At 40.1% G+C, this 16,750-nt stretch overlaps 2 protein-coding genes across 2 annotated transcripts; both read right to left on the bottom strand.

Annotated features, from left to right (window-relative positions):
• Positions 1-1,004: 1,004 nt before the first annotated feature.
• On the bottom strand, positions 1,005-5,114 carry LOC104153513 (myelin P2 protein). The gene is made up of 4 exons (XM_009689441.2): positions 4,963-5,114; positions 3,279-3,451; positions 2,920-3,021; positions 1,005-1,244 (listed from the first exon to the last, which is right to left on the bottom strand). The coding sequence occupies exons 1-4, from the start codon at positions 5,033-5,035 to the stop codon at positions 1,194-1,196; spliced, it is 399 nt and encodes a 132-aa protein (XP_009687736.1). The 5' UTR covers positions 5,036-5,114; the 3' UTR covers positions 1,005-1,193.
• A 6,154-nt stretch (positions 5,115-11,268) lies between these two features.
• On the bottom strand, positions 11,269-14,832 carry LOC104153512 (fatty acid-binding protein, adipocyte). Its single transcript, XM_009689439.2, has 4 exons — positions 14,662-14,832; positions 13,263-13,435; positions 12,928-13,029; positions 11,269-11,492 (listed from the first exon to the last, which is right to left on the bottom strand). Exons 1-4 carry the CDS (start codon positions 14,732-14,734, stop codon positions 11,442-11,444), a joined length of 399 nt encoding a protein of 132 aa, XP_009687734.1. The 5' UTR covers positions 14,735-14,832; the 3' UTR covers positions 11,269-11,441.
• Positions 14,833-16,750: the final 1,918 nt, after the last annotated feature.

The raw sequence follows: 16,750 nt of genomic DNA, 5'->3' as shown, positions 1-16,750 counted from the left end.
CTGAGGACTTAGAGACCCAGATCCTCTGATACTCACAGAGGTGAGTTTTAATGGTATCATGGAGAATTTGTGGCCCCTCCTTGTTTAGGTCGGAGGCCAGAATAAACTATTCTTTAAAACATCTCTCCATAAGTTGTTCAGCCTTTTCCCACAGCTCATGTTTTCTAGGACCCATTTTGATTGCTTTCTGGCAGCTGTCTCCAAAGCTGAACCCCGGTCTCTAGCTTTTCCAGTGATGGACAGAGAAAAAAGGTTACCTTTACATTTTGCATTTACATACAATATCCGTTTTTAAACTCTCTGCTTGGCCACATCAATTTAACTTATGACATTCAGGATCTCTCTTAGCCTTGAGAATTCATGTTCTGGTCTGTAAAAGCAGTAAGCAAAGGTTCATGTCAGCACTGCAGCTCACAGCAAGCCAAAATAAATACATGCATCTAGTCCCCCAGCAAAGGCATGGAAAGTCCAGTGTAACAGCACGGAGGCCACTGCAAGCTTCCCACATACCTAGGGATGAAAGGTTCCGTTGTATGTGGTTAGCACAAATATTGTGGTATCACAGGATACTGGCTAATGGAGACAAAAATTAATAAGCTGCTAGAACTCTTTTTGATTAAATCAGTTTCCAGAAGTAGTCCAGGGTTTGTCTGTTTTTTCCTTAGTTAAAAGGAAAGGTGGTACAACAAGGATGGAAAAACTATAAGGTTGAAGCAAGAAATTTACTGAAAGTCAAGAAATCTGACGGTAAGGGTGATTTCCCTTTAGGAATTATTTAGCAATAAAGTCATTAACAGGAAAGGAATATTGAAGCCTTGAGATGAGAATTATTACATATATCGGGGAAAAGTGTTAACCCCCTCATAAGACAAATCCCTTGTGTTTCACTGTTTTACTCAGAAATAGTCTGACCCCTTATACAGACAGGAACAACAGAAAAGATGGACAGCATCCAAGGAAGAAAACCTAAATCGTTTATGCAGAGGCAAACACTATTTTCTGTGTTGAGAAGCTTTTATTGAATCACCACAATACTTTGGATTAGTTGCACTATGGCTCTGAAATATCAAATTATAATGTAGCCATTTTCCCAATAAAAGGAAATAAGAAAATAAAGAAGCGTGAGGCTTTGGTCACTGAACTAAGCTGAGTTTTAAGAGCCAGTCCCAGTCTGGTGCAGAGGAGGAATTTCTTCACACTCTCTCATAGATTCTGGTGCAGACAACTCCTTTCATGGCACATTCCTAAGACACAAAATAAAATATTAATTTAAAACTCTCACTGACGGCAGGTGCCTCTGCTTGAGTGACCACCAAAATCAGTGAAAATCCAGATTTCATATTATACACCTCTGTGTTATTTTTAGAGCAAACAGCAAAGCTGTGGAAAAAGTTGCTATTTTAACAGCATCAGGCTTACTTAAGTGACATATAATGATAAATACATTGCAAAATCAAGGAGAAGTGGTAGCAATGTAGCTTCTTCAGTTTTGCTCAGCTTCCAGAAACATATTTACCTGACCTGACAGAAATATCAGCCTTACCTGGTTTATTATACTACAGCCCATGAACGCTTTCAATTTAAAAAAATAATTTTATTTATGGGAGTAAAAGTGGGCTATGTAATTTCAGAGGTCAGGTCTCTGGCCTATAAAACTTTGGGTTTATGAATCACAAAACGTTTCTGCTGACTGTCTCACCCTTGCCTGGCTCCTGGTGACTCACAACTACAGGGCCTGAGCAACGGGGGAGAGAGGAGCGTCACAGAGACCTTGTCCTCTGCAGACTGATGAGGTTTGCTGTGCCTTATCCCCGCCAATGTGCAATGTGCCAAGGTGCTTTAGGGAGGCTTCTGTCCCGCAGACGGCAGGACATCGGTGGAAGAGGGGTCCTGCCTCTCTGCTCAGCTCTTCAAAGACGTTTTAGTAATTAGGAGAGATTTACAGAGAAACGCAGCCACAATAAAATGCAAAATCAAATCAACCTTCCAAAAGTATTAGAGTTTAAAACAAAGTGCAGTGAGAACTCAGGTATTAAGGCTTATTGCTGCTATTTTCAAACAAGTTACCAAACTAATTTTGCTCTTCTCTTTAAAAACTTTAACGAACAAAGTACTTTACTTTATTCAATGATAAAATTTTAATTCTATTAAGAAGTACTACAACTAAGGCCCCTAAAATGTATTATTATACTGGCTTGGCTTTCCTGTGGCTTTCTGTGTGTCTGTTGGAGAAAGATAGGTTAGCCTTGGTGAGAGAAAGAGATAATGAGGGAAAGTCACCACTCCCTAGCCTTCCTCAGAGACTCAGCTCTCATAGTACCGAGGGCTTTCAGTGGAGCTGTCAGGACCTGTCAGTCCCTGCTATAGTTTATTATCGCAAGAAGACCCAGAGACAGCAGCTTTCACGCAAAAAACCTCAGGCACCCGCTTAGTGAGCCTGGCATGCTGACACGGACAGAGCAAACATACATTTCTGAACTGATTGGCATTAATGGAAATAGACATGGGAAAAGTTGTAAAACCTAAAGTGGACGTGCTTTATTCTGAATATAGAAAGAAGGAAAGACAGAGCTAGTCCAGGCTTAGATGTATATGACTTGCAAACTTTGCATTTCACAGGTTCCTATTGCTTGAGAGGCTCATTTGTTTTCAGAATAATAACTTTGAGAGCAGTAAATACGTTCTCAGATCATGGCAGCTCTGCCAATATAATCACTTTAAAGACAATTTGTTGTAAGGAATAAGATTTATTTCCTTCCAACTTGTTTCCTAAGCTTGTTTTCCCTTTTCTCCCTCTTTATTTCTCTTGTAAGCCAAAGAGAAAGTCAAAGTTGATAGATAATTTAGACTGAAACAAACTGAAGGCTTCATCCTTCTACCATTTGGCAGTTTACAAGGAGGGAGAGCATAGGTACTTACCACCACCATTTTCCCATCAACCAGTCTTCTCCTTATCGTGGTCTCTTTGCCGTTCCATTTTTGCACTTGCAGCAATGACCCTTTCTCGAGGGTTACAACACTCTGCAAAGGCCAAGAGACGAGTTTCAAAATGTGATCCAAGCTTCGTAGATTAGAGTAACAATTCACTTTTTGGATAGCAAGATCCACATTTTCTACTAAAGACACACTTAGTAACATTGATGTCAGCACCATACTGTTTCCTCTTTCGGTACTTTCTTGAATAGCTTGGAAATTTCATAGCGGAAAAACTCCTCCTGGCTCAATTCTAGGACGTCAGGATCCCTTAGAGATCGTTTAGAGATTGTTAGCCACCTTACCTTGACTTTCCGGTCATCTGCTGTCATTTCATCAAACTGCTGGCCCAGTTTGAAGGAGATCTCTGTGTTTTTGAAGGTGCTTTCAGTTCTGATAGTTACTATGTCCCCTTTCATACTGATGATCACATCAGGCTTTGCTAAGCCACCTAGTTTCCTGGCAGCTAAGCCCACTCCTATAAATTAGAAAAAAAAAATAGCATTACATCCTAGGAAGCAAGAAACTCATTATAATTTCATAAAACTTCTGTGAAAAAATAATGAAAAGTTTCTTCTTGAATACTATAATGTCTGATTCAGATGAGACACTGCTTCCTCATATGTGGAAGCTGCATACAGTATTGCTTTCAGAGGTTCAGGCATCCCCAGCTGATGTATCTCCAGCAAGAAATAAAGATATACACGTGTATACAGCTGTGTACATTTAGCTAAGCAGAAACTTAGACGGTTACTAACCTGTATTGTTTCTGTGCAGTGATAGAATGGGTAGAAAAATGCATTGAGAAGGACTATAACTCATATATCTTGCAAAAATCCTTTTATTTTTGCTATTCTTGACAAATTTGGGAATCTGAGCTTTTGCTGACCAGCTGCAAGGAAGAAACTAGTGACTGAACTCCCAGTATGCTGGTGCTTATTCTTCAAAGCACAAAATATACTGGTGCCCAAGCAATTCCTAGGTTACTACTACCACTGCTTAAAGATCCTAATGTCTGAATCTCAGTGAAAAGTTCAGGCAATAAATAAAAAGAAATTGAAATATAAGAGTGCAGAGGTGCAGAAAACTTCAGTAAAAATCCTATGTCAAGAGTCTTTTATATTACCTTGTGCTATTCTTCTCAATTCATGGTCAACAAGTTACGAGGTCTGAGGAAAATTAGAATAAAGGCCACTGATGATGTAGCCCCATTTTATAAAAGCAGAACAGGGATAGCTATAGTTAATGCCTTTGTTAATTCTGTGGTATGCTCAGATGAAAAGATGGACACAAAAGGATATAAAGTTATCTGTAAAGTATAACACTAGCTGCAGTAATTACTCAATACTGAAACAATTCTGTTCAGATCTTCAGAAAAATGTCTGTAGCTAGATTTTCATCCCACATTTACTCTGCTTAATTAATTAACTGAAGTTCTTTTGTTACTCAGTTTAACCTTTCAAATAAAGAGAATTAATGTTTCAGTGAATCATTTATATAGCAAAAGAAATGCTGGAACTGACTGTCTTTGCACTTGCTATATAGAGATGAAGTCAGCATTAAACTAAAAAACAATGCTCAATTTATTACATTCCTGGCATTCTTCAGTAACAGATAGATTCATTCATAGAGTTTAGACCTCTGAAACCCAAGTGTCATGAGACATCAGCTCCATTATATATTGTAAATTATCACAAGTCATGAGTTTAATAGTGCAATCAAGAGAAACCAAAGAAGTCCTGCATCTCCGTAGATCCTACTCATTACAGGAAAATAGATCATTCAGATCAGTTAGACAGAAGTAAATTTATTGTAATAATCTAGTAACTTTTCCATTTTAGATGCTAACAGTAATACATGAGATCATACTAGAAGGTAATTAAAGTGCTTATGGCCAAGAAGAAGACATTACCTGTGAGCAAAGCATAAGATGAAGAAAAGACATTGCTAAAGAAAACTTATTAAAAAAAAGAGAATAACATTTCTCACCCAATTCTTTCATATAATCATCAAAATTTTCACTGGAGACGAGCTTCCAGGTTCCCACAAATCGGTTACACATTGTATTGGCTTTACAAGGCAGCGGTCCTCCAGAGAAACGCAGTGGCAACAGCAGCTCTTGGAGGGAGGCAGAGGGACTGTGCCACTGACTCAGATCTCAGTCGCCTCCTTTTAAAGATGCCCCATTCTTATAACGGGCAGGAGGGGCCAATAGGAGAGGCAATGCTAGGGCCAGACAATGTGTACCTTGTCCAAGGCCAGTTGTGTTAGTACCAGGGCTCGGGGTGACGCCTGCCAGGGCTTCCTCCACTGAATAAATCAAGGCAGTGAGGAGTGTATGGGGATGGGGACGTGAGGCAGAGCAGGCGAGTGACATGGTGGTGGGGTCTGAGCCACATGCCACCAGGCACGCTACCACTGTACCCCTGTGAAGCCCAGCTCTGGCTTTCCTCCCAGTACTGTAACCCCTGCTATCATCATTATCGCTGCTGTCACCTGTATGCTAGTCAGTTAAATCAAAGCTGCAGGGATGTGGGGAAGAGATGGTGAGAAGCTCCTATGCATAAAGCTTTTTTTTTTTTTTCTTTCATGGCCCATCCTGGAAAGGGGGTGTGTATTCTGCCCTTTAAAGACAAAATTAAATTATTCTGTCTTGTTGTCTGCTTTTGCATCAGAGTAATGATGTCAAACTGTGGGTTCTGCCCTGCATGTACCCCAGCAGCACCATGAAGAGAAGAGACAGCCAGACTTTGCTGCCTTCCTTCTTCCACAATCAGAAATATATTCAGAAGATCAGTGCGTAGGTTCTGATCAGGTTTTGTGCTTGGCAGGTGGAGTCATCAAAGTGCTTAGTTCAAAGTCACTTAGTGAGAGGTGAGCGGGTTTATTGGATTGGGAGGAGGGAATATACTCCTCTCTCTCTGCCTTTCTGCACCAGGGTAAGTGGTCTGTCAAAGAGTTAGGGGCAGATCTAAGGAAGTGCAGGCATATAAGGCCTTGCATTCAAATGTATCCTATTTTTCCCAGATTTGTTCTGGTACCCTGCTGTCATGAAGGGCCATGGTCTCTTCTGTGCCATGTGAAATAGAGAGGGCCACTCATGACAGGCCTTCCTCTACCTCCATATGAGAAGATGCAAGAACCTGCTGCAAAAATCTCTTCTTCCAGTGGCATTGTGAATTAGAATGTGTAAGTATGCCTCCGTTTCTACATATATAACCTAAACCTCCAAAAACAATGCACTTTTAGAATTATTGTATTGTGGTTAGTAAGAAATGGAAGCAAAGAACGAATCCATAGACCATATGTATATTTGAAGGGCAGGAATGCAAAGCATTGTAATTCAAGACACCTCAAAGTATCTGAAACTACTTAGTGTAAGACAACAACAACTAATTCTGTCCTTCCCTTTCCTAAACCACCTTCCTAGTAGGAGAAAGCTATTATTTGCTACATGAAAGGAATAGATGGCTTATTTCCTACTTGTATGAACAACAGCTGCATGTTCTTTTTTGCATCATTAAACTTTCTAGGTTGTGACCATGTACAGGAACTTCTCAGATCTCCATTGTAAGGGTGGCGGTTAGCTAGGAGGATAAGTCGTGGGACAGAATCTCTCATGTTTAGGATGGAAAGAGTCAGAGGGAGCTGATGCTGGGCCTAGGAGACTGAGGTTTGGGTCCTCTCTCCAGAGCTGCCATATGTGGCGGGGGGGAACATGCTTAAACAGAAAAATGGTGCAATCTGAGCAGGGGAAAGGTTATAATCTCTGGATTGTACTGTGGTGGTAGGGATATGTCTTACATTACAAATTTTGTTTGTACATATAAAACATTTTTTCCCGTTAGTTGGTCAGAACACCAACAAGGTAAGTTCAGTAGAATTTCACATTTCCTCTCTGGTCTAACTACAGTGCAGTGTAAGAAGAGAAGGTCCAGAATAAGTGATAAAGAAAACTAATAAAAGGGCAACTCCTTCTCCCCACAGTAGGAAGCAGAGGCTCTGTCTGTCAAATGTAGTAAATGTCAATCTGTGAAGGTGTGGTCCACTACCTACTTTAGAAACGACTTTTCCAAAGTACAGATGCATCATATTTCATGTGAAAGAATAGCCAGCTCTTGTATCTAGTCTCTGGAAATGAGGGGGATCCTCCTAAATTAACCTTGCCATTATTTCTCAAGGAATAACATGATAGTATTCTACCATTGCCAGGCATTCTTTGTTCTTCCATTTAATTGTCTTATCCACAGAAAGACACTTTAACAAGGCAAGACTGGTGTCTGTGGAAAATAAAGTGGAACATTGTAAAATCAGGTCCAAAGAAACTGAAGAAGATCAAATTAGTCAGAATAGAACAGCTATACTGCAGTACCAGTAACCTTAAGAACAAAAGTGACAGAGAATTATTGATGCAGACAAAAACCCAGTCTTAAGCAGTCTCAAACAATGTTGACATTGCTACCATTTATCTCTTTGTCATTAAGAAAAATCAGCAGTTCCGTTTAAAGGGTCTACAGTCTAGAAGGAACAAGAACATGGAATTCTATCTTCAGTAGAAACAGTATATGTGGAAACCAATCTTTTCTTCAAGTGTAAAGAAACAAAAAAGATTGTGAGTATATGTAAATGATAAGAAGTAGCCTCGATTCACTTTTTCTGGTTAGAAGAAAAGAGGATGTAAAATTAATGTAGCTGGAGACTGTGAAGTAGCACTAGAGACAGGGATAAAAGCTGATAAAAATAGAGATAAAAACATGCAGGGAATATTTAAAGATATATAAAAGGTAAATTTACTGTCAATTTCTTGAAAGGAAAGAGAATATAGACAAATATCATCCAAAAAAATCTACATTAAATTCCTCGGACAGTAATAAAGAAAACAGAAATGCAAGTAGAGAACAGAGGCTGAACCCCTTTTCACTTAGGGCACCGTGGAAGTTCCCGCACTGTTGCTCTTGCCACCGAAGGCTCAGCTCTGAACACGGGGCCAGGAGTCTATCTCCTCCCGGTAGTTATACTAGAGAGTGCAACTAGCCTTTTGTCACTTTGGATTGTGAATCCCTTGAGACAAGGACAAGATTGCTCAGGCCAATGGAAACGTAGCAGTTCGGGGCCGACCATGGAGCTGGGCTTGACAATCCAGATGGCAGCACACAGGCTTGGTCACTGAAGTGATCACACAGAGTCTCATGGTTACACATATAGCTCAGGGATTTGTAAACTCCAGATGGATAGGCTGTCCTGCAATACTGGGCGAATTCCCAAAGTGCTAGCTGAATCTCACCAGATGAATCCAGGTCCACTGCCAGTGAGCTCCAGCTGCCTAGCTTCCTCCTCTGGAGGCAGCACACGCTATCTTACCTACCTGCTACATAGCACCACTATACCATAAAATCAAACACAAGAGAAGATGTACCTGACAAGCTAAACCAAGAGCACACTTAAAAAATACTCCGAGTTCCTTTCAGTGGAAACCAAGAGTTAAAGGAAACACAGAAAATGACAGAAAGTTTGAAGTGCAGAATAAACCTTGCTTTATCCTTCTCTTGAGCTGTTACAAATCTGGGGGTGTGAATCCCCCTTCCCCCTTGTCATTGAAGAAACATGTAAGGGATTAGTGAGTGAATGCAGTAACTAGATAAAAATCTCGTAGCACTGAGAGGTGTCTGCTGCAATAGGCGTGTAGCCCATAGGGTTTGCAGCAGTCTGGTGAGAACCTCCGTTTTTCAAAGAGGAGCGCTGGAGAATGCTGTTTCTGATTTTTAGAGTAGTTCAGCACATCGCAACAGAAGGAGAGATCTTTTCTGCTCTGCAGGTGAGGACAACTCCCTGACCTATGCATGTAGAAATGCATATTGTGATCTCCATCCAGGTCTGAGTGTATAAACCCCTGACTGTTCTTTGCCAGAGAAGATTTATCTCTATTTATTCAAAAAATCACTAGGCTGATACCTTTCTTACAGAAAGTTTTAGACACGTCCATATTCTGAGAAAGTATCACTCATACTTCCTTACGGTGCTGGCCCAATCAAAGTTTATAAACAGAATGTCACTTTATTGACGTCTGTTAACAACTGAAGCTTTAAATGGCTTTTCTTTCATTAAAAAAAATTGATCCTTGATTCATTCACAAAATCTGAATTTGACCACTAAAATAAATGGTGATACTTTGAAAGAAATAACCTCCTTAGATGCTGGACTCTCAAAATATCATTCTACAGATGCTACAATTGTATCTGCAGGCTTTATCTAGAAACTTAAGTGAATGTCAGGTTTTTTGAAAATATGGGCCCTTCTCTGAACAATGGGATCGTATATGGAAATTCGACCTCTGGAATAAAATATCTCCATACTGGTGGACAATGGGATATATTTAACTACAGCCTGATCTTCAGTATTTATAAACAGCTTACTTAAGTCAGTGTTGCAGTTTCTAAAGACCATCTGTGCTATGTAGGCAAGCAGTAAGCAACAATCTCTTCGCATGTCATATGTTTCTACCGCTCTCAAAGTTCTCCATTTTAAAAAGCGAACTTGAAAATGTTGACATTAAAAATACAGGGGAGGTATCTGACTAATATCTTTTGAAAAGTTCTTAAGATCCTTTCTCTTTGCAATTTTCTTCTTCAGGTTTATAAGAACAAAGATTTTTTTTTGAATATTTTGTCATTTGTTTGTAGGGGTAGAACAAATCTCCTCTATGATTTCTTGAGGATACTGTTTACCATCTCTAAAGTTGATATGTTTCTGCCACTAAACTGCTATTTTGTCCTCAATCTTTCATAATTAATTTTATTTTTCATTATGTTAAGTACATTTAATATTATGTTTATAGGGTACTCTGAAGCACGTTTCCTTTCACTATGCAACTGCTGTTCTTTAAGCTGATGACGTTTCATAACCAAGGAAGCCGAATTTTAAACAGGTTGCCTGTTAGCTCATGGCTTTTTTCATGTTTTCTATAGAACACGATAACAGTCTTTTAGAACTGATCTCAGATTATTCCATAGCTCATTTGGAGGGTAGAAGCTTTTCTTTTTCTCTTCCTCCCTGTAGTTATATTAATAGCTCAGGAACTTGGGAACAGTCTGAGTCATGTAGGAGAAAGTTCAAGCATATGAGATCTTTGCTGCTGGCACTAAGTACTCAGCACCATAGCTTCTGATAGCTGAATTCAGGACTGTCAGGCATATCTGGAATTTGGTTCACAAGTGGTTAACTTAATCATTAAGCTTGCGATGCACCACTTTCCCCATTTTGGGGCTACCATACATCTTTTCAGATTCTTCTTGTCCAGGTTTTCCCCAGACTTCTTAAGTTTTTGTCCTCTATTTGAGATTTTATGCTCTTCCCAGGTGTAGAAATCATGGCATGTATGGAAGCTAAGTTTTGAAACAGCAGGCCACGCCTAGAGGGAGTTGAAGAAGGCAGTTTAAGAATAAGAAGAACTGGAAAATCTGGTCTTCAAAAGGTTTTGCAGCTAGAGAGGCTGGTGTTTCCATAAAAGCTTTCTCTACCAGCTGTAAAATGCAGAATACAGACTGATATAACCTAATGAGCTAGTGCATATTGGAAGTGTCGCCTTCATAAAGGAGACACATAGTAACACTAATAAACTTTTATACACTTTTTTGTAGGCCTGAGAGTACTTTTTAGGTTATGATTTGTAAGTCAAGGCTTTTAGTCTAATCTAGGACAAGAAGAAAAGGAGCATTAAAAATAATCATAAGCGAGAGCTACATCACCTATATCTTCTCAGTTCAAGTAGAACTGGACAAGATCAGGTCACTTCAGATGATACCATGATGAGGGTTTAACATTTAGGCATTTTTGCCTAATCGAGCAAATGAGAGCTGCGCATGAGATGCCCAGTTCTCTGCTCATGCCGGAAGCCAATGCTGCATGCCTCATCTGTGACAATCTCTCTCCTCCGTGCCCCAGTGATAACTCCCATCTTTTGAAGCCAAAAAAGTAGCAGTCCTTTATTCATTTTGTGTTGCATACTCCTCAGCCATAGATTTCTTGCAGTCAGGAGTACACAGAGGCTACTAAATGATGTTTTGTATCCAGGTCTGCCTCTGCCTCTATTTCAGAACAAATGTCATGCTAAGTTAGGGAACGTGGGTTTGGCGCTCACTGCAGGCCTGGTGGTCTGAAGCGCTCACTGGGTTTGCTCTGACCCTCTTTCTACAGTTAAGAGGAGCCATAGCTATTGGGTATGATACTAACTTTCTTGCACAGTGTGGTTCCCATGTTTCACCCACCCATTCTGACAAATTCCAGCACAAGCACAGGTAGAAAGCAAAACAATTTATTGAATAGCCACAATTTAGACCACATAAAATCGTTCTGGGATATAGCTGTAAAAAGTATAGTTCTCTTTAAAATGTATTTATGAAGCTTTTCTCCTTCAGCTAAGATGTTTTTCCTACAGCTTTAACCATTAGTCCAGTGTGATGATGGCTTCTTCATGCTTTTTCATAAACTCTTTTGCAGGTAACATTATTCATGGTGCATTCCTAGGAAGAAAGGTACATTTAACCAGCTCTTAACTCTCACTGAGTATTTGTTAGTCAGAAGGTAGAGAATTATTTTTCCATTGGCAACCGGTACTGGAAAGTGTTTGCATTGCTCCTCCTTTAAAACCAATTGCCAGAACAATGAAACTCAAGTCTGAGAGCTTTAGAAACAAAAGTCAAAAATGTTTCCTAGAAACACAAGACTGAAAGAACATCAAAGCACTGTTTCAGTCATCCCATTCCCAAGGAAATGCCTAGTCTCCTTTTAAAAGCCTCTGAAGAAGGCTTCTAGGACTTCTGTGGGGGGTAATTGGACTCTGGAGCCAGGTATTTGCCTTTTCTTCCTTTTACTTTTTGTAGCTGTGGCTTGTTTCACATGTGCACCCACTAAAACACACACACACACACACACACACACACACACACACGCATGCACACACGCACACACGCACGTGCACGCACACACGCATGCACACACAGAGTCCTACAGATCTTTCAGGCCTGCAGCTGTTGGTATCAGCTTCTACATGTTAGGCTCTACCCTCCTCTATTTTTCCGTTAGATCAAACCTTATTTTCTTCAGCCTTTCCTAACTGTTATTAAAAACTATTTCTCTTTGTTCTCCTCTGGACTTTATCCAAAGACATTTAAATATTAAATTTGTGAGCACGTCTTTTTCTCTAGGGTAGCGCTCTTTGGAATTCTATATACATTTTTCCTTTTGTAGCATATAGGAATCTTAGTTACCATTATGAACACTCTGCTAGTTCCCTCCCAGATTCTTCAAAGTGTGCATGTCTTTTCCAAAAACTGTAGAGCAGTGCTGGGAAACCCCAAACAAGTACCTAGGCCTCGCTGGCACTAAATCAAGCACAACAGTTAGTTGCCTTCTGTTTCTGACTAGATAATAGCAACTAACACAACTCAGACATAGCATTCTTTTTTTTTTTTTTTTTTGCAATGATATCATATTATTGACACATTTATTTGTGATCCATAGTACAGTTCTCATAGATTGCTGCTGAGTCTCTACCAGAGACAAACAGAAGGAATGTTTTGCATCAGCACAGAGCAGGCACATTTACCATAGGCTTTGTTAATGTTTCCTGCATATTGTGATGGACTTTAAGATTCTGCTGTGTAAGAATTTCCCTCACAATGACATTGGTTTTCCTTGCAACTCTTTCCTAACCATCTCGTGCTAAGGAAAACAGGCATCTTCATGCCTTTCCACCTGTAAATGTTAACACTGTTTCAGTATAAATACTTGCTCCTGACTTGTTCAGAGAAACTTCTTGCTGAGTAAGTGCACAGAATAAGTGCACAGTCTTTTCAGATGCTTTCAATCTTTCCATTTGAATATGGTAGAATACATTTACCAGAAAAAGGATTCTGCATAATGGATTCAGTGACTGGACAACAAAAATGAACTCACCACCACGAGGTTCCCATCCACCACTTTTCTCTTTATTATAGTCTCTTTTCCATCCCACTTCTGCACCTGGTTCAGTGAGCCATTATCTAGGGTTATGATGTTCTGCCAAAGAAAAAAATCAAAGTGTGGCTATTTCGTCAGGGCCATTCAGCCTAAAGAGAAGATTGTTTCTATGTCCAAACAGCACTGAAGTGCAGGGGACCAAACAGTCTACAGAACATTCTTGGTGCTCCCACCTTTTAAAGGAGCATTTCTACAGCGGATGTCAAAATCACAACTACTTCCTCCTACTTCCACATCCTTTTTGAGAGAAAGAATGACGCTTCTGGACTCACCTTTGTTTTTCTGTCATCTGCTGTGGTTTCATCAAACTCTTCACCCAACTTGAAAGAGATCTCTGTATTTTTGAAGGTGCTTTCTGTTTTGAGAGTTATCACATCCCCATTGATGCTGATAGTTACATTGGGTTTGGCCACACCAGCCATTTTTCTGGTGGCAAACCCCACACCTGTAAATAAGACGGGGCATTATGAAATTCTTATATTTATTTAGTGTTTTTCTCTCTCATTTGTGGAAAAAAAGGACCAACACTGAACTCCCATTTACTTTCTTAAATTTTTATTAAATCTGTGTTGCAGAGGTTCCTTTGAAACATCTAATTTGTTGGTCCTTTTATGGACCTAGCCAGGTGGGATGAAGTGAGGATATTCTCCCCTTTATCATTATCAGAACAACAAAAGTAATATTATGAAGCTTGAGACAAGATTTTAATGCCTGGTATTTGCATATTGTCTTCTTCCAAATAACTGTAATCAATTTTACGCTATCTTTCACTATAGTGATATCTAAAAGTAAATAAGCAGAAGTATATGAGATCTTCTAAGCCACAAAACCAACCAACCAATCAAACAAAAACATCACTTAAATTACAGATATATTTATCTCTGGCTAGGCTGAAAAAAAAGAAATGATTAAGAAATAACTGGCAATGCTTGTGCCCTGACTAAAATCTGGGGTAAAGATTAAGAGTACAAGAGTCTCACTGAAAGCTGTCTGAATGCTGGAGAAGTCTCAGTGAGCAGAATTTAATCTCTAAACAAAAAGCCAACTTTTTAGCATGTATTGATCCAATTGGTGCAAGTTTCCCCATACCTCCCTTACCCTACAAGAAAGTAGAAACCCTTTAAGGCTCAGTTTTAATTCAAAACAAGAAGCCTACACCTGTAGATAAAAGTGTTATCCCTGAAGTCTTTTCCAGGTATCTATTCTGGAATCCATGCAATTTCCTATGTTAGTATACACTGGAGGCAACTATGCCTCATTCTCTATAGTAGCCAAGACAATTAGTCTGTCTCCTAGTCCAATAGCAATACAAACATGTTTAGACATGGTGAAGTGTGCTGTATTTTAGCATTATACTACTTTGCATCTCCAAAAGATAAAAGTAAATCCATACAAAATATTGCAGTGATGTGTTTTACTTCCTTAATAGCACTGCTAAGTAAGCATGCATAGGCTTGGCTTACCTGAAACTACTCCTCCCAATCAAGGTTTTTCTGTTATAGGAATTTGACACCACTCGTCCAAACAGCCAAATTCTCCAGTTTAAGACTGTCTAATTAAACTAGTTGAACTAAAAAGCTCTTGGTAAAAAGAATAGCTAGGAAAAGCAAGTAAAGTTCATATTCAGCATTCCTTCCCTGGCCCAGAATAACTCCAAATAATATTTCTCACCTAGCTCTTTCATATAGTCCTCAAAGTTTTCACTAGAAAGGAGCTTCCAGGTGCCCACAAATTGGTCACACATTCTGTCAGGCTGGATAGCAGTCTTCCACGGGATCAGGCAGAATTACAGGACAGCAGAGTAGTATGAGCTCCAGGAGACCAGGAGTTATCTTTAAAAAGGAACCTTGGCCACATGATGCTCGAGGATGACCAATGAAGAGGGAGTCCCAGTGCCCAATGTTTTCCTTCCTCTCTCTGCCCCTCCTTTGCCAGTAGGTCATAGTGTTATTATTCATATGCCCTTACTAGCACAAAGATCACTCTCTTGTTTTTATTCAATTATTTTTATCATTCAATAACACTCTGCATTGAAGACAAATATTAATGTCATATTTCCTTTGGGAAGAAAAAGGTAAGCTCAACCCACAGAGGGTTGTGTTCTCTCCCATACCATTCTTTCCATTTCACTCCTCTCTCTATATAAAGTGAATGCAGCTAAATTCCTAGACTGTAAGACCAGAAGGGATCATGACAATCATTTAAATTGCTTTCTGCACCACTGCAGTCAGAGACTTTATCTAGAGATGGACAACATTAGGGGAAGAAGTGGTTTTCAGAAGAAAGGCTGTGGAGTGGGAAAGAATTAAGGGAATAAAGCGGTTTCTTTGACTGGGATCTCCTTCAGTGTTACCCCAGCTGAACCAATTGACCAATAGGTTTTATTCTGCTTTTCTGTGCTGCAGAGGGGATATATGGTTCTGTAAAAACTAGATAAAGCAAAAAACAGATGATTTCTTTCCCTTTTGCTGGTGCGCTTTTTGAAGACCTTTGTCCCAATAACTAGCATTATGACTAGTTCTGTCATCAAGCTAGGTACTGGTGTTGACTCTGCACATGTCATTTACTTTCCGTTTGCACTCTTCAGGCAGCAATCTATTTATTTGAGACAAACCCAGCATAACAGGGTCCCGCTTTAAGTGGTCCTCTAAGACATGTCATAGCTCAGTTCACAAAAACTGTACCAGAAAGCAGCGAAGCTGTCTCTTGGACTTTATTTCTGGCTGTCACATGCTATTCTGGCAAAAAGTAGCTAATAAGTACGCACTCCAACCCCTGCATTCCCCTTTAAGTGGATTTCCTCAGTGGATCATGTTGGTACACATATCTGGGGGGTTGTTGACCTTGGAAGTAACAATGTTAAAGAAATTATTAATACAGACTCATATGATAATCCAGGTGAGAAGGGACCTTGAGAAGTCTCCAGTCCAACCTCCTGCTCAAGCATGGTCGGCTCTGAGCTCAGACCAGGTTGCTCACAACTTTGTCCAGTTGTGTCTTGAGAACTTCCAAAGATGGAGATGGCACAACCTCTTGGGGCTACCTATGCCACTGCCTGACTGACTGTTGTGGAAAGGGTATCCTTATAGCTAGTCTGAACCTCTCTTGTTTCAATTTATGCCTGTTGTCTCTCACCCTCCCACCAAGCACTGCTGCGAAGAGCCTGGATCTGACTTCTTGAGGCACTGGGAGGCTGCTGTTGGGTTACCCTGAAGCCGTCTCTTCTCCAGGGTGAACAGGCCCAGCTTCTGCAGCCTCTCCACACAGGTCAAGTGCTCTAGCCCAACTGGCTTGGTGGTCTCCACTGAACTTGCTCCAGTTTATCACTGCCTTTCTGTATTGGGGACCCAAACTGGATGTAGTATTTTACATATGGCCAAATAAGCGTCAAGCAAAAGGAGTAATCACTTCCCTTGACCTACTGGCTGTGGTCTTGATCATACAGCCCAGGATGCTGTTGGCCTCCTACTCTGGCAGGGCTTGGCTTGCTGTCCACCAAGACTTTCAGGGCCTTTTCTGAAGAGCAGCTCCCCATCCAGTCAGTTCCCAGCCTGTATGGCTACAAGGCCTGAATATGTATGTATATGTATGACTAGGTATCTTCTCATCCCTTTAAGTTTACAGACTCTTTGTGGGGAAAATGACTTTTTCAATTCTACTTTTTGCTGGAATGGCTAAATCTTAAATTTGGTCCATTCTTTTTGGATTTTTATACATCTACTGACTTGGAGTTAATCCTAAAAGAAATAAAATAATTTTG

Source organism: Struthio camelus, chromosome 2, assembly GCF_040807025.1.
Source record: "Struthio camelus isolate bStrCam1 chromosome 2, bStrCam1.hap1, whole genome shotgun sequence".
Lineage (NCBI taxonomy): Eukaryota > Metazoa > Chordata > Aves > Struthioniformes > Struthionidae > Struthio > Struthio camelus.
Note: the sequence above shows the minus strand (reverse complement) of the source record. Positions and strands in the feature narration are given on the sequence as shown.

Bases quoted from the DNA above. Each gene is read 5' to 3' on its own strand.
- LOC104153513 (XM_009689441.2), bottom strand. From the start codon at position 5,035: ATGTGTAACCGATTTGTGGGAACCTGGAAGCTCGTCTCCAGTGAAAAT. The intron at 3,452-4,962 runs GTGAGAAATGTT...TCTAATTTATAG, and splicing joins TGATTATATGAAAGAATTGG to GAGTGGGCTTAGCTGCCAGG. The intron at 1,245-2,919 runs GTAAGTACCTAT...TTTGTGTCTTAG, and splicing joins TTGATGGGAAAATGGTGGTG to GAATGTGCCATGAAAGGAGT.
- LOC104153512 (XM_009689439.2), bottom strand. From the start codon at position 14,734: ATGTGTGACCAATTTGTGGGCACCTGGAAGCTCCTTTCTAGTGAAAAC. The intron at 13,436-14,661 runs GTGAGAAATATT...TCTTATTTACAG, and splicing joins GGACTATATGAAAGAGCTAG to GTGTGGGGTTTGCCACCAGA. The intron at 13,030-13,262 runs GTGAGTCCAGAA...TTTCTTTGGCAG, and splicing joins CAGATGACAGAAAAACAAAG to AACATCATAACCCTAGATAA.